At 45.2% G+C, this 18,465-nt stretch overlaps 1 protein-coding gene across 1 annotated transcript in view; it reads right to left on the bottom strand.

Moving 5' to 3' along the window:
• Positions 1–8,334: 8,334 nt before the first annotated feature.
• LOC141059294 (uncharacterized) overlaps positions 8,335–18,465 on the bottom strand; it is a 36,070-nt gene continuing 25,939 nt past the window's right edge. Inside the window, exon 6 of the mRNA XM_073555624.1 lies at positions 8,335–10,669. Within this exon, the coding sequence (XP_073411725.1) occupies positions 9,555–10,669 (1,115 nt within the window). The 3' untranslated portion in view covers positions 8,335–9,554. The remainder of the gene's footprint in view (positions 10,670–18,465) is intronic.

Genomic DNA, 18,465 nt, shown 5'->3' with positions numbered 1-18,465 from the left:
CCTGTGATGAGGTCACAGGAGGGGAGGAGTCAGGGGTCACATGATCAGGGGGCCTCAGTGTGTGCAGGACTCTGCTGAGCTGGTTGTCATGGTGCTCAGCGTCGGACTGGAACACCTTGGGCCCACCAGAGAAAATCATTCTTGGAGCCCACTATGTAGCTACATAGAGATAAATACAAGACCACCAACTGTGCGGTAAAACACGCTAATATCCGGGTATAATATAAGGTAGTACAAGTCTTAATTATGTAGCAGGAGTTGGGGCAGCCCCCTCATATAGTATAATGCAGCCCCCTCATATAGTATAATGCAGCCCCCTCATATAGTATGATGCAGCCCCCTCATATAGTATAATGCAGCCCCCTCATATAGTATAATGCAGCCCCCTCATATAGTATAATGCAGCCCCCTCATATAGTATAATGCAGCCCCCTCATATAGTATAATGCAGCCCCCTCATATAGTATAATGCTGCCCCCTCATATAGTATAGTGCAGCCTCCTCATATAGTATAATGCAGCCCCCTCATATAGTATAATGCAGCCCCCTCATATAGTATAATGCAGCCCCCTCATATAGTATAATGCAGCCCCCTCATATAGTATAATGCTGCCCCCTCATATAGTATAATGCTGCCCCCTCTAGAATACAATGCTGCCCCTCATAGGTTATAGTGCTATAGATAGATATAGAGATAGGTATAGATAGAGGAGATAGATATAGAGATATAGAAAAACAAACCACAATACTCACCTCTCCTTCTCGCTCCCACGCTGATTCCGGTGGCGGCTCTGCTTCAGGGTCAGGAGCTGCCGTCTGCCAGACACACAGCGGGTGCACTATGAAGTGACGTCATCGCGCACCGTCTGTGAGCCAGGAGCAGAGGGGACTGATGGGAGAGCTTCATCTGACGCTCTCTCTTCCATTACAATTGAGGGCAGCGCCGGCCCTGACTTACTGCCGCATATCGGCTGCCTGGGCTGGGGGAGCGGGGGGCCCTGGTCCCCCGGCCCTGATAGTGGGCAGTGTTAGCCGGCTGCTGCGGCTAACACTGTGTCACTGACCGGAGACCGCTAAAGTGAAATGATAGTCACCCCTTTCCACGCCCATGTGGGAATGGGGAGCAGTGAATATTCATTTCTGTTTTGCAGTGGGGACCGGGGCTCCTGCCTCCTGTCACCCGCTGCTGCTCCGCTGGCATGAGACCCCAATAGCAGCTGCTATTAGCGACACGCCACTGGCTGGGGGCCCCTGGAGCAGCGGGGGCCCTTGGCAACTGCTGGTCCTGTATGCCAGCGGGTGCCAGGGCCCACCGGAGAATCCTATGGTCCTCCGGTGGGCCAGTCCAATCCTGATGGTGCTGGATGAGGGGAAGTTTATGTGTGGGGTCATGAGGGGTTTACAGGAGGCATGTAGCAGAGCCGTATGTGTAGGAGGTGTATGGAGCAGAGCCGTATGTGTACGGAGCCCTGTGTGTGCAGAGCTTTGTGTGTAGCTGTGTCTTTATTGACCCATTTGTGTACTAACCACTGTGTGTGCAGAGCTCTGTGAGTGTACGGACTCCTGTGTGTATGGAGCCCTGTGTATGCGGCACTCTTGTGTGTACGGATCCCTGTGTGTGCAGACCCCTGTCTGTGCGCAGAGCTCTGTGTGTGTAGAGACCCGTGTGTGCGGCACTCTTTGTGTGTACAGACCCTGTGTGCGCGGAGCTCTGTGTGCATAGAGACCCCTGTGAGTACGGACCCGTGTATGCGGCACTCTGTGTGTGTACAGACCCCTGTGTGCGGAGCTCTATGTGTACAGACTCCTGTGTGTACAGACCCCTGTGTGTACAGACCCCTGTGTGTACAGACCCCTGTGTGCGGAGCTCTATGTGTACGGACTCCTGTGTGTACAGACCCCTGTGTGTACAGACCCCTGTGTGCGGAGCTCTATGTGTACGGACACCTGTGTGTACAGACCCCTGTGTGTACAGACCCCTGTGTGCGGAGCTCTATGTGTACGGACTCCTGTGTGTACAGACCCCTGTGTGTGTGTGTGTGGTACTCGCAGGTACGCAGGATGCAGTGATGAGACAGAGACGGAGCAAGCTTAAATTCAAACTTTATATATGGGTTATATGGATAACTGGTAAGCTGACAGTAGCTTTCCTCGCAGGGATTTAGACAATAACACACACCAGTAACACGATATAACTACCGGGCCGGTGCCGGTAACTATATGGCCGAGGTATGGCCGACTACGAGTCCTGGGATTAGAACTAGCTAACAACGGAGTGTCAGTTATCTTTCTCTGATGTCCTGCAGAGTTGTTGTCCGGGAGGTGTCCGTTCGGCATCTCAGCCGCTGGGCCCAGCCGACGAGGAGCTGTCGCAGGCTTCTGGTGTTCCTACGCCCAGGTGTAGAGAAGGCACAACAGGCCCCAGGAGAGTTCCTCAATGTTGGGCCCCCTTGCGAAGGCAAGACGGTGGCAGCCGCGGACCTGAACGTATAGGCCGCGGTGCGGAGCGGGGCAGGGGTGGCCGCGGGTTGCAGCGTGTAGACTGCAGCCGCGGGACGGAGCAGGGCAGTGGCAGCCGCGGGCTAGAGTCATAGAATCATAGAATCGTAGAGTTGGAAGGGACCTCCTGGGCCATCTGGTCCAACCCCCTGCTCAAAGCAGGATTCGCTAAATCATCCCAGTTAGATGTCTGTCCAGCCTCTGTTTGAAGACTTCCATTGAAGGAGAACTCACCACTTCTCGTGGCAGCCTGTTCCACTCATTGATCACTCTAACTGTCAAAAAGTTTTTTCTAATATCTAATCTGTGTCTCCTCCCATTCAGCTTCATCCCATTGCTTCTAGTCTTTCCTTGTGCAAATGAGAATAAAGTTGATCCTTCTACAATGTGACAGCCCTTTAGATATTTGTAGACAGCTATTAAGTCTCCTCTCAGTCTTCTCTTTTGCAAACTAAACATTCCCAAATCCTGCAACCTTTCCTCATAAGACAGGGTTTGCAGACCGGTCACCATTCTGGTCGCTCTTTTCTGAACTTGCTCCAGTTTGTTGATGTCTTTTTTAAAATGTGGTGCCCAAAATTGGACACAATATTCCAGATGAGGTCTGACCAAAGAGGAGTAGAGGGAAATAATTACTTCACGTGATCTAGACTGTATGCTTCTGTTAATACATCCTAGAATTGCATTTGCCTTTTTTGCTGCTGCATCACACTGTTGACTCATATTCAGTCTGCGATCTATTAGTATACCCAAGTCTTTTTCACATGTGCTGTCACTTAGCCCTATTCCTCCCATTCTATATATGCTTTTTTCATTTTTATTGCCCAGATGTAGTACTTTGCATTTCTCCCTGTTAAAAACCATTCTGTTAGTTGCTGCCCACTTCTCCAGTTTATTTAAATCTTTTTGAATCCTCTCTCTCTCTTCTCTAGTATTAGCTATCCCTCCTAGCTTTGTGTCATCAGCAAATTTAATCAGTTTACCCTCAATTCCTTCATCTAAATCGTTGATAAAGATGTTGAACAATACAGGGCCCAGGACAGAGCCCTGTGGTACCCCACTTGAGACATTCTTCCAACTGGATGTGCAGCCATTTACGACCACTCTTTGGGTCCGATCACTAAGCCAGTTATGAATCCACCTAATAGTTGCCTTGTCCATTCCATACTTAGTCATTTTTTCAATAAGGATTGTATGAGAGACTTTGTCAAATGCTTTGCTGAAGTCAAGATATACTATATCTACAGCATTTCCTTGATCCACCCAATCAGTAATACCATCATAGAAGGAAATTAAATTAGTCTGACATGACTTATTAGTTACAAACCCATGCTGACTTTGTTTAATCACTTCATTCTTATCCAGGTATTGACATACATGTTGTTTAATAATTTGTTCAAAGATCTTTCCTGGTATAGAAGTCAGACTCACCGGCCTATAGTTGCCTGGGTCCACCTTCTTCCCCTTTTTGAAGATAGGAACAACATTTGCTCTTCTCCAGTCTTCTGGCACTTCTCCTGTTCTCCAAGAATTTTCAAAGATTATGGAGAGGGGTTCAAAAATTTCTTCTGCTATCTCCTTCAGTACTCTGGGGTGTAATTCATCTGGACCTGGAGACTTGAATACATTTAGGTTAGCTAAGTGTTTCCTCACTATCTTTCTGTTTATAGATATCCTGGATTCTTCTATTCCCTTAATAGGACAGTGAATAACAGTTGATGTTACATTTCCTTTCTGAGAGAAAACAGATGCAAAATAGGAATTTAAAAGTTCAGCCTTCTCAACATCCTGTCTTACCATTTCATCATTTTCAGTCGGGCAGTGGCAGCGGGCAGGCAGCAGCCGTGGGCTGGAGTCGGGCAGTGGAGGCCGCAAGTGGCATCGGGCAGGCCGCAGACGCGGGCTGGAGTCGGGCAGTGGTGGCCGCGGGTCTCTCTGGGGTGCAGCTGCGGGTGTCCAGTCTGTGTCACTCACTCGCGCTACTCGGGGCCGTCCCCTCCTTGGATCAGATGAGCCCTTGTCCTGTCTCTCTGGCAGACGTCGTCTCACTCCACCTCTCCAGCGCCACCTAGGTTCCTGCTGCTTCTGTCTCTCCCCGTCGAGTGCCCCGTGCTGGTCGCGTGTGCTCCTTTTATAGTAGCCCCGCTCCCATGGTTTCTGGAAGAGTCTCTGTCCCACCTGCTTATTCCTTCCCCCGGAAACAAACCCCCCAGGAACCTTGGTCACAGCCCCCTTAGTTCCGGCCTGGGTGCACAGCGGGGGCTCCCTCTCTTACATGTGTATAGACCCCTGTGTGTATGGAGCTCTGTGTGTGTACGGACCCCTCTGTTAGGCTAGTTTCACACTTGCGTTAGGAGGCGCAGCGCACGGCTGCCGTGCAGCTCTGCCCCCTGCCACGCCCTCTGGTCAGCTCCTCCTATGGGTGCATGACGCTGCATGCGACCTGCGTACCCTATCGTTAGTATTGGGTACGCAGGCCGTTCGCTGGTATGATTTTGACGGCGCATGCGCCCTTTTGACGGTGCGCCGACGTGCGCCAAACACCCCGTGCTGCATTTTCGTGCGCTCGGCGTACCATCAAAAGGGCGCATGTGAAACTAGCCTAAGGAACCCTGTGTGCGCGGAGCTGTGTGTGTATGGAGCCCTGTGTATACGGACCCCTGTGTGTGCGCAGAAAGCAAGGGACCCAGGAGATAGTGTTTTTAATTGTGTGCAGTGTCTCTTGGTTTTGTATACAATAAAATATATTTTGTTATATTTACTGGTATTCAGTGTGGTGATCCTAAAACCTTTTTTGCATTGCTCTCTCTATTTCATGGTATGGTTGTTTCTGCATGCAATTTAGTGATCCCAATGGGGCTTATTTCCCCTATTATCTAATGATGGTGCCCGCCTAACTGTTTTATACTTCAGCTCAGCCTCTGGTGCAGGGCAGCAGGAGAGTGGTTCATGTATTACTGCCTTACCATTGTGGACTATTGCATACCCGGTGATGAACCGTCCTTGATCATTGATCCAAGCTCAGAAACCGTCTACAAAATACTCAGAAGAGGGGTTAGTGAGGGGACATCAAGGATATCTAACAAGCCCTGTATTTCTGCCTCCATCAATGCCTGACAATACATGAATCTCATTACCTTTTCTCAGATTGTACGCTGCAATGAGAGCCTTCAGCTCAGCCTCTGGCGCAGGGCAGCTGGAGGAGAGTGGTTCATATATTACTGCCTTACCATTGTGGACTATTGCATACCCGGTGATGAACCATTCATGATCATTGATCCATGCTCAGAAACCATCTACAAAATACTCAGAAGAGGGGTTAGTGAGGGGACATCAAGGATATCTAATAAGCACTATGTCTTTGTCTCCATCAATGCCTGACAGTCGTGTTCATGTGTCAAAGTCAAACTCCGTTTCCTCATCTGCTAGTTTACAGGCGCAGGTTTTGGCTCACAGTCCCATCCTTCCTCCCTATCCTGATAATCTCCTCACTTTTCTAAATCCACTGATAGTTGTGTAGCTGGAGTTAGAACATTACAGCGTTTGATAGTTATATGGGGGCTGTTAATCGGGGAGTTTATAGGAACAATAAGACCTTCTGTCTGGAGCTCTCGGACGTTATCATGTATCACCGCATTCTGGACAGTACTTATAGGGTCCGGCTTCATACAGCAGGTTGGAGACTTGGATTAAGTTTTACTGTCACCAGGGAATGGGTAGTTGACCCCAATAAAGTCTGTGATGTGCTACAGCTGGCTGGTTATGTTCTCAAACCAAGTAGGTATGGAATGGGGTTCAGAGCATGTACTAACCAAGTCTGTGAGAACTGTCAGGGACAGAAGACTAAACAGGGGGCCTTCGCCTATGGGGCTGGTCATCTTGGGGCCATTTAGAGTAAATTCTATGCAGGCTCCAATTTTCTTCAACACGTCCCTAACAAATTCAAAAATACATCTGGGGAAACTAAAACCTGGGTCACAATTGAATTAAGAAAATTCAGTCAGAAGGGCTGAGTCACTTGTAATTTAGTAGGTCGCCCCTCTATCCTTTCACAAATTACATATTCGGGGAGACACTATGTCCTCTGAGATGTGGTCTTACATTTAGGCTGGGTTCACAGGTAGCGGAAATTACTGCGAGAATTCCGGAATTCCATTCCGTGGGAAAATCGCATTTTATATTCCCGCGGAAAAACTAGCATTTTGCAAGCGTAATTAGCTTGCAGAATTGCTAGCGTTTTCCAAGCGATCTGGAGCATCGCTTGGACAACTGATTGACGAGTGTGACCAACCTGTCATAGTTTTTGATGAGTGTGACCAACTTTTTACTATTGAGGCCGCCTATGCGGCATCAATAGTAAAAGATAGAATGTACAAAAAAAAATATTGATATTCTCACCTTCCGACGTCCCGCGCAGCTTTCCCGCCTCTCTCCACGCTCCCGGTCCCAGTAATCCTTTGCGACAATTACCGTGTTGACGTCTGTTCTCGCGGGATCGCGACGTCTCGCGGTCATTCGCGATGACGTCGCGCAAATGACCGCGAGACATCGCGATCCCGCGAGAACGGACGTCATCGCTCGCAAAGGCTTACTGGGACCGGGAGCGTGGAGAGAGGCGGGAAGGCTGCGCGGGACGTCGGAAGGTGAGAATAACAATATTTTTTATATTAAATTCTATTTTTTACAGGGATATGGTACCCAAAGCCCGGAGGACAGTCTCCTCTCCTCCGGACCGTGGGTACAATCCGTAAGTGTTCTGCTTACTTTTCGCATGGTGTGCACACCCAAATGCGGGAAGTAAGCGGAACAATGCATTCCTATGGGTGCGGGATCGCCGCGATTCCGCAAAATTAATGAGCATGCTGCGTTTTTTACCGCGAAGCGATTCCACCGCGGTAAAAAACGCAGCATTAGCACAGCATTGCGGAATCCCATAGGAATGCATGGGATGCTTATTTTTCGTGTTTTCGCGGCAAAATCATGCGGTTAAAACAACCGCGGAAAGGCAAAAAAAAGCCACGTGTGAACTCAGCCTAATACTGTACGGGCTGCTCGAGTGTCATGAATGAAACAGTTTGTCTCTCCCCAGGCAATGTGGACAGTGACTGTGGGTCCCTGGGGGGTGATAACGGAGCACAGGGTGACATCTGGATGGCCAGTTTCCTCTGGGGGGGGGGGGGTTTCAGGATAGTACCTATTGATATTTGGAAGAAAAATGTCCTTTTTGCCCACAATACCAACATTTTCTTTGCTGCAGTCTCTATTTCTTCCTTGCTAGTTACTTCCGCTCTCCCTCTTTCCTTTCTGGGCTGCACGGGTCCTCATTTACACTTTTTTGACATGCTTTCTAGTTCAGCACCCTGGGATATTTCCTTCAGAACAACCCATTGCATATTACACCACTTCGGGCGACTAGTACAGACTGCGGTCTGGACTAAAGGTTTAATACCATTCATGAAACACTGCAGCAATAGTAATTGGACGCTATAAAATGCCTGAGACTAGATCATCTCATGTGGCCCGATATGTCTCCTCAGCGCCTTGGAGACACATTCTGTTAGGGATCCGGGAGCTGGTAACGAGAGATAAGCTCACTGGGGGCCAGCGCAATGTTATGCTTTTGGCTATACCTGTGGCTGATCATGTAGCAGCAGGTTATTAAGTTTTACATCACGTACAGAGACTACAGGGGTCTCTGTGTTTTCATACTATCATAGATTACACACACAGTTCTATGTCTATTTCCTCTGATTTATCTTCAATCATTGAGATACAGGAAAGATTTTTACCGTGTTAGCCAGTAGATAGAAAAATATTTAGAATCTAGAGTCCCCAGTGGTTGATGCCTTTTAATGGCTAACTGAAAATATAGTAAGAAATTGCAAACTTTCAAGACTACTTATGTCTCCGTGAGGTATAGAATAATGCAAAATCTGAAGAGTCACATATTTATACACAAGACAGAAATAATGCAATAGATAAGACAAGTCACGTGAAGCAAACCTATCATTATGGGAGAGGGAGAAATAGTGGTGGCCATAAATATTGGAACAGTTCATAGATAAGGAATGTAAAAGTTTTATTGTCCTCTGATTGTGGTCTGGTTCTGTGTTGTGATGCCTCCACAAGATCTCAGGAGCAAATTCCTTCATTGATGTAAAAAGACATAAATCCATGCGACACATTCATTCCTGCACTGATTGCGTCAAAGGTTGTCATGAGTTTATATTCCCTGACTCTTCAGTCTGAGATTTGAATACAAATTTCAAAAAAATGACTATCACATCCAAACATAGACTAGGCGTGAATATGTGCTTACCTAGAGTCACCAACTCATATAGAATAAAATAAATAAAGGCAGTACTCTGTAGCGCCATAGCTTGCAAACATGAAATATGAAAATTGAACTGCATTACTGCACTAGAAATATGAAAAATTGAGAATGCTTAGTGCATAAATTAGCCAATTCATGTGTACCTGGAAGCCACGTTAAGGCAATTCTTGTTTCCAGGACCTAACACTGTCAAATCTCTCTTAGAATAAAGTCATGTGTATGGGAACCTGTGAATCCTCTCTTGGACTGAAATCTATATCTCTGTGGAGGGGTAGGCTCCTGCTGTGATTAAAAACACCTGAGGCTAAGAGGCAGAGTGCTTAGTCAGAAAGCTAATGAATACAAATTTCAAAAAACTGACCGTCGCATCCAAACATAGACTAGGTGTGAACAGGTGCTTACCTAGATTCACCAACTCATATATAACAAAATATATAAGGAAGCACTCTGTAGTGCCATAGCTTGCAAGCATGAAATATGAGAATTGAACTGCATTACTGCACTAGAAATATGAAAAAGTAAGAATGCTTAGTGCATAAATTGGCCAATTCATTCGCCTTAGCGAGGCTTCCAGGTACACATGAATTGGCCAATTAAGCATTCTCAGTTTTTCATATTTCAAGTGTAGTAATGCAGTTCAATTTTTATATTTCATGTTTTCAAGCTATAGCGCTACAGAGTGCTATCTTATTTTGTTATCTCTGATATTTGAAGTTACATTTTAATTACAAGTAATTTCGTGTCCAGGCTTCTCCCCTGTGTGAGTTCTTTGATGTGTAAAAAGAGCTGATTTATCTCGAAAACATTTCCCACATTCTGAACATAAAAAAGGCTTCTCCCCTGTGTGAGTACTTTGGTGCCTATCAAGATGCGCTTTCCTTTTAAAACATTTCCCACATTCTGAACATGAAAAAGGCTTCTCCCCTGTGTGAGTTCTTTGATGTGTAAAAAGAGCTGATTTATCTCGAAAACATTTCCTACATTCCGAACATGAAACAGGCTTCTCCCCTGTGTGGGTTCTCACGTGCCTATCAAGATCAGTTTTTAAGTTAAAACATTTCCCACATTCTGAACATGAAAAAGGCTTCTCCCCTGTGTGAGTTCTTTGATGTGTAAAAAGAGCTGATTGATATTGAAAACATTTCCCACATTCTGAACATAAAAACGGCTTCTCCCCTGTGTGGATTCTCCCGTGCCTATCAAGGTCCACTTTATGGCTAAAACATTTCCTACATTCTGAACATAAAAAAGGCTTCTCCCCTGTGTGAGTACTTTGGTGCCTATCAAGATGCTCTTTCCTGTTAAAACATTTCCCACATTCTGAACATGAAAAAGGCTTCTCCCCTGTGTGAGTACTTTGGTGCCTCTCAAGAAGCGCTTTTCTGTTAAAACATTTCCCACATTCTGAACATGAAAAAGACTTCTCCCTTGAATGGGTTCTCTGGTGGCTATCAAGATGCGCTTTCTGGTTAAACCAATTACCACACTTGGGACAAGAAAAGCTATTCTTCGCCGTGTGAATTTTTTGATGTTTACGAAAAGACTTTTCAATGGGAAAACTATTTCCACATTCTGAAAATGAAAATGGCTTCTTTGCTTTAGGAGCAGTTTGTTTTTGAATTCTTATTTTGTGACTTTGATTTTCCTTAGTAGTCGGTAATGAATCAGAAGACAGGACCTGTTTCAAAGGATCAGATGACAGATCTTTGCTCTGAAGGGATGATAGTATATCTGGAGTAATAGCATTCACTTCCATTGTATTCTGTGGAATCTCAAGATCATCCGATTTAAAAATTGAAGAGGTCAGCTGTCCCTCTGATCTTCTGGTACAGTCATCTGCCAAGAATAAAACCAATATTTATTTTTGAATTAAATATCCTTAAATTTTATATTTTTGAACATTTCTACTTAAACGGTCAGTAAAAATAGCAAGTTATGTAAAAATATTGAATTATTCACCTAGACAATGACAGCTTACAGTCTAATAGAAAACGTAATACGATGATCCAGTAGAGCATGGTGTTAATCTTTGTTCATTCTGCCTCCCAAAAATGGAATACAAAGCCGCCAAACAATGTTATGTAGGCGACAAATAATACTAATAAAAACTTGTAATCTCACAAAAAACAAGCCACCCATTCAGGTCCATCATATTCAAGTGGAAAAACAGAGGTTTCTACAATATTAGTGGTTCAAAGGCTCTAGAAAAGCAACATGGATTCCATAAACCAATCCAGCAATATCAGCTCTTTCAAAGTCTAATCTCCCCCTCACTTCTGAGCCTTGAATTGCGCCCAAACCATATTTAGCATCCATGAATTTGGCATTACTATAGTGAGAAGAACCCATTTAATTTATGGTGTGTGTGTCTCCTGAAGCACAAACTGGGCACTATGCGTTGGGTAATAAAACGGTAAACGTGCAATTTTCACTCTCCAACATCCACTGATTACGCATATTAGCAAAGTGTCTTTGCAGTCAAAATATTCGCCACTTCTAAAGATTAATTAATTCAAGGTATAATTCCCAAAATGCCATCACTATGTGAATTTTGTCATGATCCTAGTGCAGGTTTTGGACCTGCACATCAGAGGTTAATGGTTGTGGCCTCTCTTTGGATTAGGGAGGTCTTCTTATAGCCCTGAGAAGCTCCAAACTCTCAGTTATACTTTTGCCCTCAGCTGAGTAGTTGGACCCTTGTGTGCTTGTGCCTGCTCTGTGTTTGATTCCCTGTTGCTGATCCGGTCCGTCCTACCGTCTTGGTTTGTGTATAGTGATTCTGTACTGTTTGCTGTCTGCCTGGTAGTTGATCACTGCTCTGCTCTGACTGCCCGCTTCGTCTGTCCCTCTTGTACCTTGTCTGCCCTCCACAGTTCGTACCCCTGGCCTGCATCTGACTCCTCTTCTGTTATACTCCATTTGGTACCATTGCTGCTCTCTCAGTCCCTACCTCGGCTTGGCTGACCTTTTCGTTCCGGCACTTTCCGCTGTCTCCCTGGTGAGTGTTGCAGCAGACTCCGCCCCAGTCCCGCCTCTAGCGGTCACGTTCTGCAGGTCCTTTGACCCTGTGGGTACTCTCACTCCCAGCAGCCTGCGGGGTCTCAGGCCCCGCTTGTCTCAGGCTTAACCGGATCCGTGCTGTGTGCACATCACCGGTTAGTGCCCGTGACAAATTTCTACTGCTCTAGTTTTCTGCCCCTTTTTCACATTAGGTCTTCTGCACATAGTGTGTCCTATCTCCTCTGTGATCTGCTCCTGCGACGTCTGCTTCTGTCACCAGGAACCGCCTTATTCATTCTGCAGGCAACGCTGGTAATGGAGGAGACATGGGAACCAGAAGATTCAAGAGAATTTAGTGCAGTGAGAATCTGGAATTCCCTGCCTGATGAGGTGATGATGGCAAACTCAGTTGAAATGTTCAAGAGGCCTGGATGTCTTCCTGGAGCGTAACAATATTGTATCTTAGTTATTAGGTTCTTTAGAAGGACATAGATCTGGGGATTTATTCTGACGTTAAATAGACTGAACTGGATGGACAAAGGTCTTTTCGGCCTTGCTAACTACGTTACTATGTCCACTTGTTTCCTATTATTCTTGATGAAGAAGTCAAAAGTTATCACCACAAAGTGACACATGTCAGATTTGAAAAATGGGCCCTGATTAAGAACACAAAACTGGCTGGGGGAAGGGGTTAAATCAGAGTATTTTGGACACTAGCTATTGCAAAAACTGAGTATAGACAGCAACACATCTACTGAAATGATCAAACCCAACAGTCTCCATCAGTAAAAAATGAGTAACTATTGGTGAAACCTCTCGGGGGTAATTGCAGTTTGGGGCTCAGTGGCTCTTGGCAATCTAAACTACAGATCTGGGCATGCAATGGTCAGCATCTTTTTATTTCTGTAAGTAGTTGGATCTACTAGGTTGTAAGTTCTAGAGAAAAGGGCTTTCAATGCCTAAATTCATTTGAACACTTTTGGATGTTTGAATATGTTGTGGTCGAAAAGCAAACTGGAGATCATGTGATTGTGATACGGCCAGATTACACGACCGATAAAGCAGACACAGCCAATGACTGAGAAGAATCTTTGACTTATTTGCATTTAGTGGTTAATATTCACTAGAGATGAGATAATATTTTGATGTTTGGTTCGGATTACGATCACCGAATTTGCAATATTCACCGTTTTATTCATCCTATATTCGCTGAACATAACCGAACGCCAATCAAGTAAAATGGGAGACAAAAAAAAACGCATGCACAACACCTTTTAATGGCCCCATAAGCTGCCAAAAGACATCAAATGAGGGGCAGACACCAGGCAAGTGGCCTCAATTCACCCACAGTACAAATTTTAGCATGGAACTGCAGCAATCAGCCATGCATTTACAGCTTTCAATTGAATGTCAAAGTAAGATGAGGAGGGTGAGGGATCGGTGTAGGCCTACTGTGCTGGAAGCCCTGATACCACATACTGTAGAAGAGCAGAAGGCTAGCACTCAACTCTTGTGGATATGATGGTGCTAGTGAACGGAGCCAGTGGTCCAATAAATAGTAGAATATATAATCACTGCACTCATAGAGGTTGAAGAGGTTTGCTTCAAGTGAATCGTTTATTACAGGTGATAGGTGAACTGGCAGGCAAAAATTAGGGGGAGTAAAAAAACTGACAGGCTTAGACACTTAATGTGCCAGCGTCTCCCACTCGTCCACCAACGCTGGCTTCTGCAGCTGCGTAGCCCAAGAACGCTCCTGTGATACAGCAGTACCTGCACCTATATCTGTGCTAACACCATTGGATCCTATACTACAGCGGTGACCAGATTATCTGAACCTGGCTTAATACATGCCAGCACCCCCATAACAGCCACTGATGTCTGCTTCTACTACAGCGACATCCAGCTGTTTCCATGACACAATTTGGGTTGCATGCACTGTGAAGTACAGTATTCAGATGTACGGGACATCTTGTTCTCCGGGATCCATTTTTGTGCTTGCGACGCCATTTTGTTGTTTACGAGTTAAATTTTGTAACTTAACTAGATGAAAGTTCATGGCTAGAGGAAGAAAAAAAAGTGATCCAGCTGGAGACGGAGGCGGCTGCAATTTACAAAGCTTTATTGGACAACTTAAAAATATGTTGGTTCTTTAAAAATTTCTTATAGCAAACACCAAGCACACCAGTGAGGAGGATCATGTGGATGCTCACCACAGTCCGTGCTGGGCGTTGGCAGGCTTGGGGATTGCTTTGTAGACGGGTAAGCTGACTACAACTTTTTTTTTAACTTATTGAAAGTTCATGGCTCTTATGAAACTAGACTGTTCTAGCTTGTACATGATATGAGATATGAGACCCTAAAAGAATGTGCTATTGTTCTATTCTCTACGTCACGTAACTAGAGACATATTCTGATTTTCTTGCAATACTATTGGCTTATAAAGTGAATGTATTACGACAATGTTATTGGTAGCTGAGTACTTTGCATAATTAAGCAAAAGATTATAAAAGAAGTGACTAAAATAAAGGGGACTAGTGATCTGCCTGGATCCTCCCATACAGAGACGCTCGTCTCCGTGTGGTCATTCCCAGTTGCTAGCAACGCCCTATAAACTAATTTGGAAATCACTGGATCAACCGTGAAGGGTTAATTTAGCCCTCCCTAAATAGCTACCTCAACAGTTTTGGCGCCCAACGTGCGGCCCCCGAACAGGGACGCCTCTGTCCCCGGAGGACAAAAAAACAAAGGACACGGATGCTGGAAAATTGCGACTGATCAACCACGGCAAGTTGGCAGTTATACTGTTCAGACTGACCGTTGGTGTGGTTTTCCTGTGCTTGTTGCTGCAAAGAGGATCAGGTTTGTCCCCGTGGTGAAATCCTGAATTCAGTATTAGAGTCAGGTGTGGTGAAGTGATCGAAGACTGAGTAGGATACGTAACTCAGGTATATATATATATATATATATATATATATATAACCAGAGGTGTCCGGAGGGATAGTCTGAGACGCCCTCCTCCTTTCACTTAGTACCGCAAATTTTGGGCTTCCCAGAGGGGGTTGACCCGGTGGAACAAACTGAGACGGCCGCTCCAGTATCATGCACAACTGAAGTAAGGGTATTTATCTCTAAATGAGAGAATCCATGGAAGGAATAGAAGAATTTTGTGGCTTGGCACATGAATTGTGTGACAAAGGTGTTAGGAAGAACAGAGAAAGTGAATTCTGATTGTTTCTGTTACTGCTATGTTGAAGAAGAAAAATTGTCTATTATGACAGGGACAGGATGTATTGTGGTTCAAAAAAGTGACTGTGGTGTCAGAAAGTGATTAAAGAAGGAACTGAGATCGAGACTAATGTGTCAGGCAGGCAAATAGTTAAAAGTGATGATTTGAAAGAAGAGGTCTCCCTGCTAGATGACAATTGTACAAGGAGACAGAGTCGCAGCCCCCACCTTTTCTTTGTTAAACGCTCACGGTATCTATTATCAGCCACCGCTGCCAGCCTCAGTCCCCGCTAAAAAAAAAAAAAGTTTTAGTTTAGAAGAATTTAACCCGTCTGTTCAGCAGAGAGAGAAAAAAAACAAACTAGTAGCTGCTCCAGCCCCCACCATTGTGCCCAGCGCAGCTGCGAGTACACAGTCCCTTATCAGTATCAGTGTGCCCTTCAGCCCACACAGCAAACTCTGGTCCCCCCTCAGACTTCAGCTACTGGGAACCCTGCTCCCCAGCCCCTCCCTGCTAATTCTCGTCTGTAATGCTGGCGCTGCCGATTCGGACACTTTCAGAGAGATTGTCATTCCCCTGCTATTTTAATCGGGGTAGATGGCACACCCAATTAATATACTTTTATAAACCCCATAAAACCCTTCCCCGAGGTTACTGTTCAGTTTGTAATCTCTCCCACATGTCCTGTAAATTTACTAGGAACAGATTTATTATCACAGTTACGCTCAAGAATACAATTCCAAGATGATGGTCAGATGGTTGTTATGTTATATAATCCCTATGTAGATGAAGACAGTGAGGAAATCTGTATTTTGCATGCCTTTCCAATAGTTATGCCACAAGGGGCACAAAACAGTCCCAACCAGTTTGCAAAAAAAAAAAAAAAATATGAGCGAGTGTCTTTTGCCATTGCTGCCATTGTTAGCCTCCTTAAGTATCTGGCAGCACTGAACTGTCGGGTTTCGGCCTCGATACTTCAGTTCTGCCTTGGTCAAGTGTTATTCTTGGGTCACTGTCTCCTTCAGGGTGCCAGACACCTCGCAGAAGAAAGAAAAATAGCTGTCAGCTCCCTTCCTTTCCCAAAAGATGAAACTGAACTCCAGCATTTTCTTGGACTATGCACTTATTGTTGTCAGTGGATACCGGATGCATCCCGCATAATTCAACCCCTTTACAATGCCTTGAAAGACGGTATAATGAACTATAAGGAAAGATGGCAGTGATGAGGATTACCTCCAATATGATTGTTCCCAACTTCTGATAGAAGAAACAGCTACTCCACCAAATGTCAGTAGTGAGAATCCACTCCCAAATCCTGATCTGGTATTATACACGGATGGTTCAAGATATGCTGACGAGTTTGGTACATTCCACATGGGATATGCTGTTACCACAGAGGACACTGTAGTGCACGCAGCTGCGCTCCCGCCCTCTGTACTTTGGCCAAGAACAGACGGGCTAATATATACGTGGACTCATGGTATGCATTTGGTATTGCTCACGATTTTGGGGCTCTATGGGCCAATCGAGGGTTTATTACTACTGCCGGAATCCCAGTGAAAAATGCTGAAGCTGTTAAAACCCTCATGGACTCGATCAAATTACCTATTCAGGTGGCCATTATCAACGTTAGGGCGCACGGTCCCAGGACCAGTCCACAGACTGTTGGCAACGTATTTGCGGATATGCAAGCAAAAGCCGCCGCTCTCTTACCCGTTGAACCAACCATACCTACTATGGTGACCACACGCTCTCAGCGTAAACAGTTACAAGAAGCATTGACCCTACAAGAACCTGATAATCTACAACAGACTGAAGTTTTCTGTTGGACCCCGCGAGACCGCTTAATGACGATGCAGAGAATGTCTCCAAAGGAAGAGGTGAAGCAATGGAAGACTGAAGGGGCACGTATGGATAATGGTCCCTGGAAAAAGGACCAACTCGTGTGTCTCCCTAAGCGGATGTACCCTGCTATTCCCACATGGGCATATGGACCTACACATCGAGGAAAGAATCAGGCCCTCGCACTGGTGCAAAAATTCTACTGGGCCCCGGGAATTTCCAGTTTTGACAGCGCTCAACCGTTCCTATAATATCTGTCAGACTTGTCATCCCAGTCAACTTCAACGTGTACCCCCAAAGCATCTTGCTAAGCCCGACTATCCTTTCCAAAGGTTTCAGGTGGACCATATCACGTTGCCTAAGTCTGGAAGGTATGAATACTGTTTGGTTGTTGTTGACATGTTCTCCAGTTGGCCGGAAGCATTCCCTGTTACCAACATGACTGCTAAAACCACAGCGAAGAAACTGGTGATGGAAGTTATATGCAGATATGGGGTTCCAGAAGTTGTTGAAAGTGATCAAGGTCCGGCCTTTTCTTCTCACGTGTACCAAGAAGTTCTGACAATGCTTGGATCCACTGTAGCCCTCCATACCACCCACAATCCAGTGGGGAAGTTGAGAGGCTGAACGGCACACTGAGGGACAATTGACCAAAATGATGCAGGAGACTACGGCTCCATGGACAAAGCTCCTACCCATTGTACTATACCATATTCGTACTACCCCTATTGCAAAACATGGTTTGTTCCCATATAAGATATTGTTTGGTGCTAGGCCCCCAGTTGCAAATTTCCAGCTTCAGCAGTTATCAGAAGAAACTGACCGTGCTGTTCAATGTGTTATTCAGCTTAGTAAAAATCTTGCTAACACCCATGCTCTAGTTTCTTCTTCTCTTCCAGATTCAGCAGAAACCGACACCTGTTATAACCTGAAGCCTGGTGATTTGGTAGTCGTGAAAAGGCATGTCAGGAAGCACGGACTAGAACCCTTGTATGACAGTCCCTATGAAGTCCTCCTCATCACCCAACAAGTCAATAGCAAATAAAGGGGCATAATGTTTTGGTTTTCTGTATTTTCCATATTATTAGAAGTTAAAAGTTAAAGTTAGAAGATATTCAAAGATTCAGAGATCAATACAATAAAGGCAATGATCGTAAGAAGGACAGTTGGTGGTCAGACACCTTCTCCTTTCTCAATCCAGCCAATTGGTTCAAGGGAATTGGGGGCTGGGTAGCTGGGATCTTACAAAGCTTGTTACACATTGCTGCCTGTATCCTTGTTGTATATGTGATACTAAAACTTGTTCTTTGGTGTATTTCTGTATGTATTAGGAAATTCTGCACTCAGATAGCTAATGATGATAACAAAGGCGTCGTTGTCCCTGCTCTTCTCTACACCGATCTCAAAAGGCTACTTGATGAAGATATTGAAGCCAAGCACATGGCTACCTACAAAAGATCTCCACCACCGTTATCAAAAGTTGTTATTCGTGAATTACAGTATACAGGGGGGATGGGTGCGCCGTGACAGCCATGACTGATAACATGGCATCAGTCATGTG

Source organism: Dendrobates tinctorius, unplaced genomic scaffold (assembly GCF_039654945.1).
Source record: "Dendrobates tinctorius isolate UK_male_01 unplaced genomic scaffold, ASM3965494v1 ptg000226l, whole genome shotgun sequence".
Lineage (NCBI taxonomy): Eukaryota > Metazoa > Chordata > Amphibia > Anura > Dendrobatidae > Dendrobates > Dendrobates tinctorius.
This window is presented reverse-complemented; position numbering and strand designations above follow the sequence as displayed.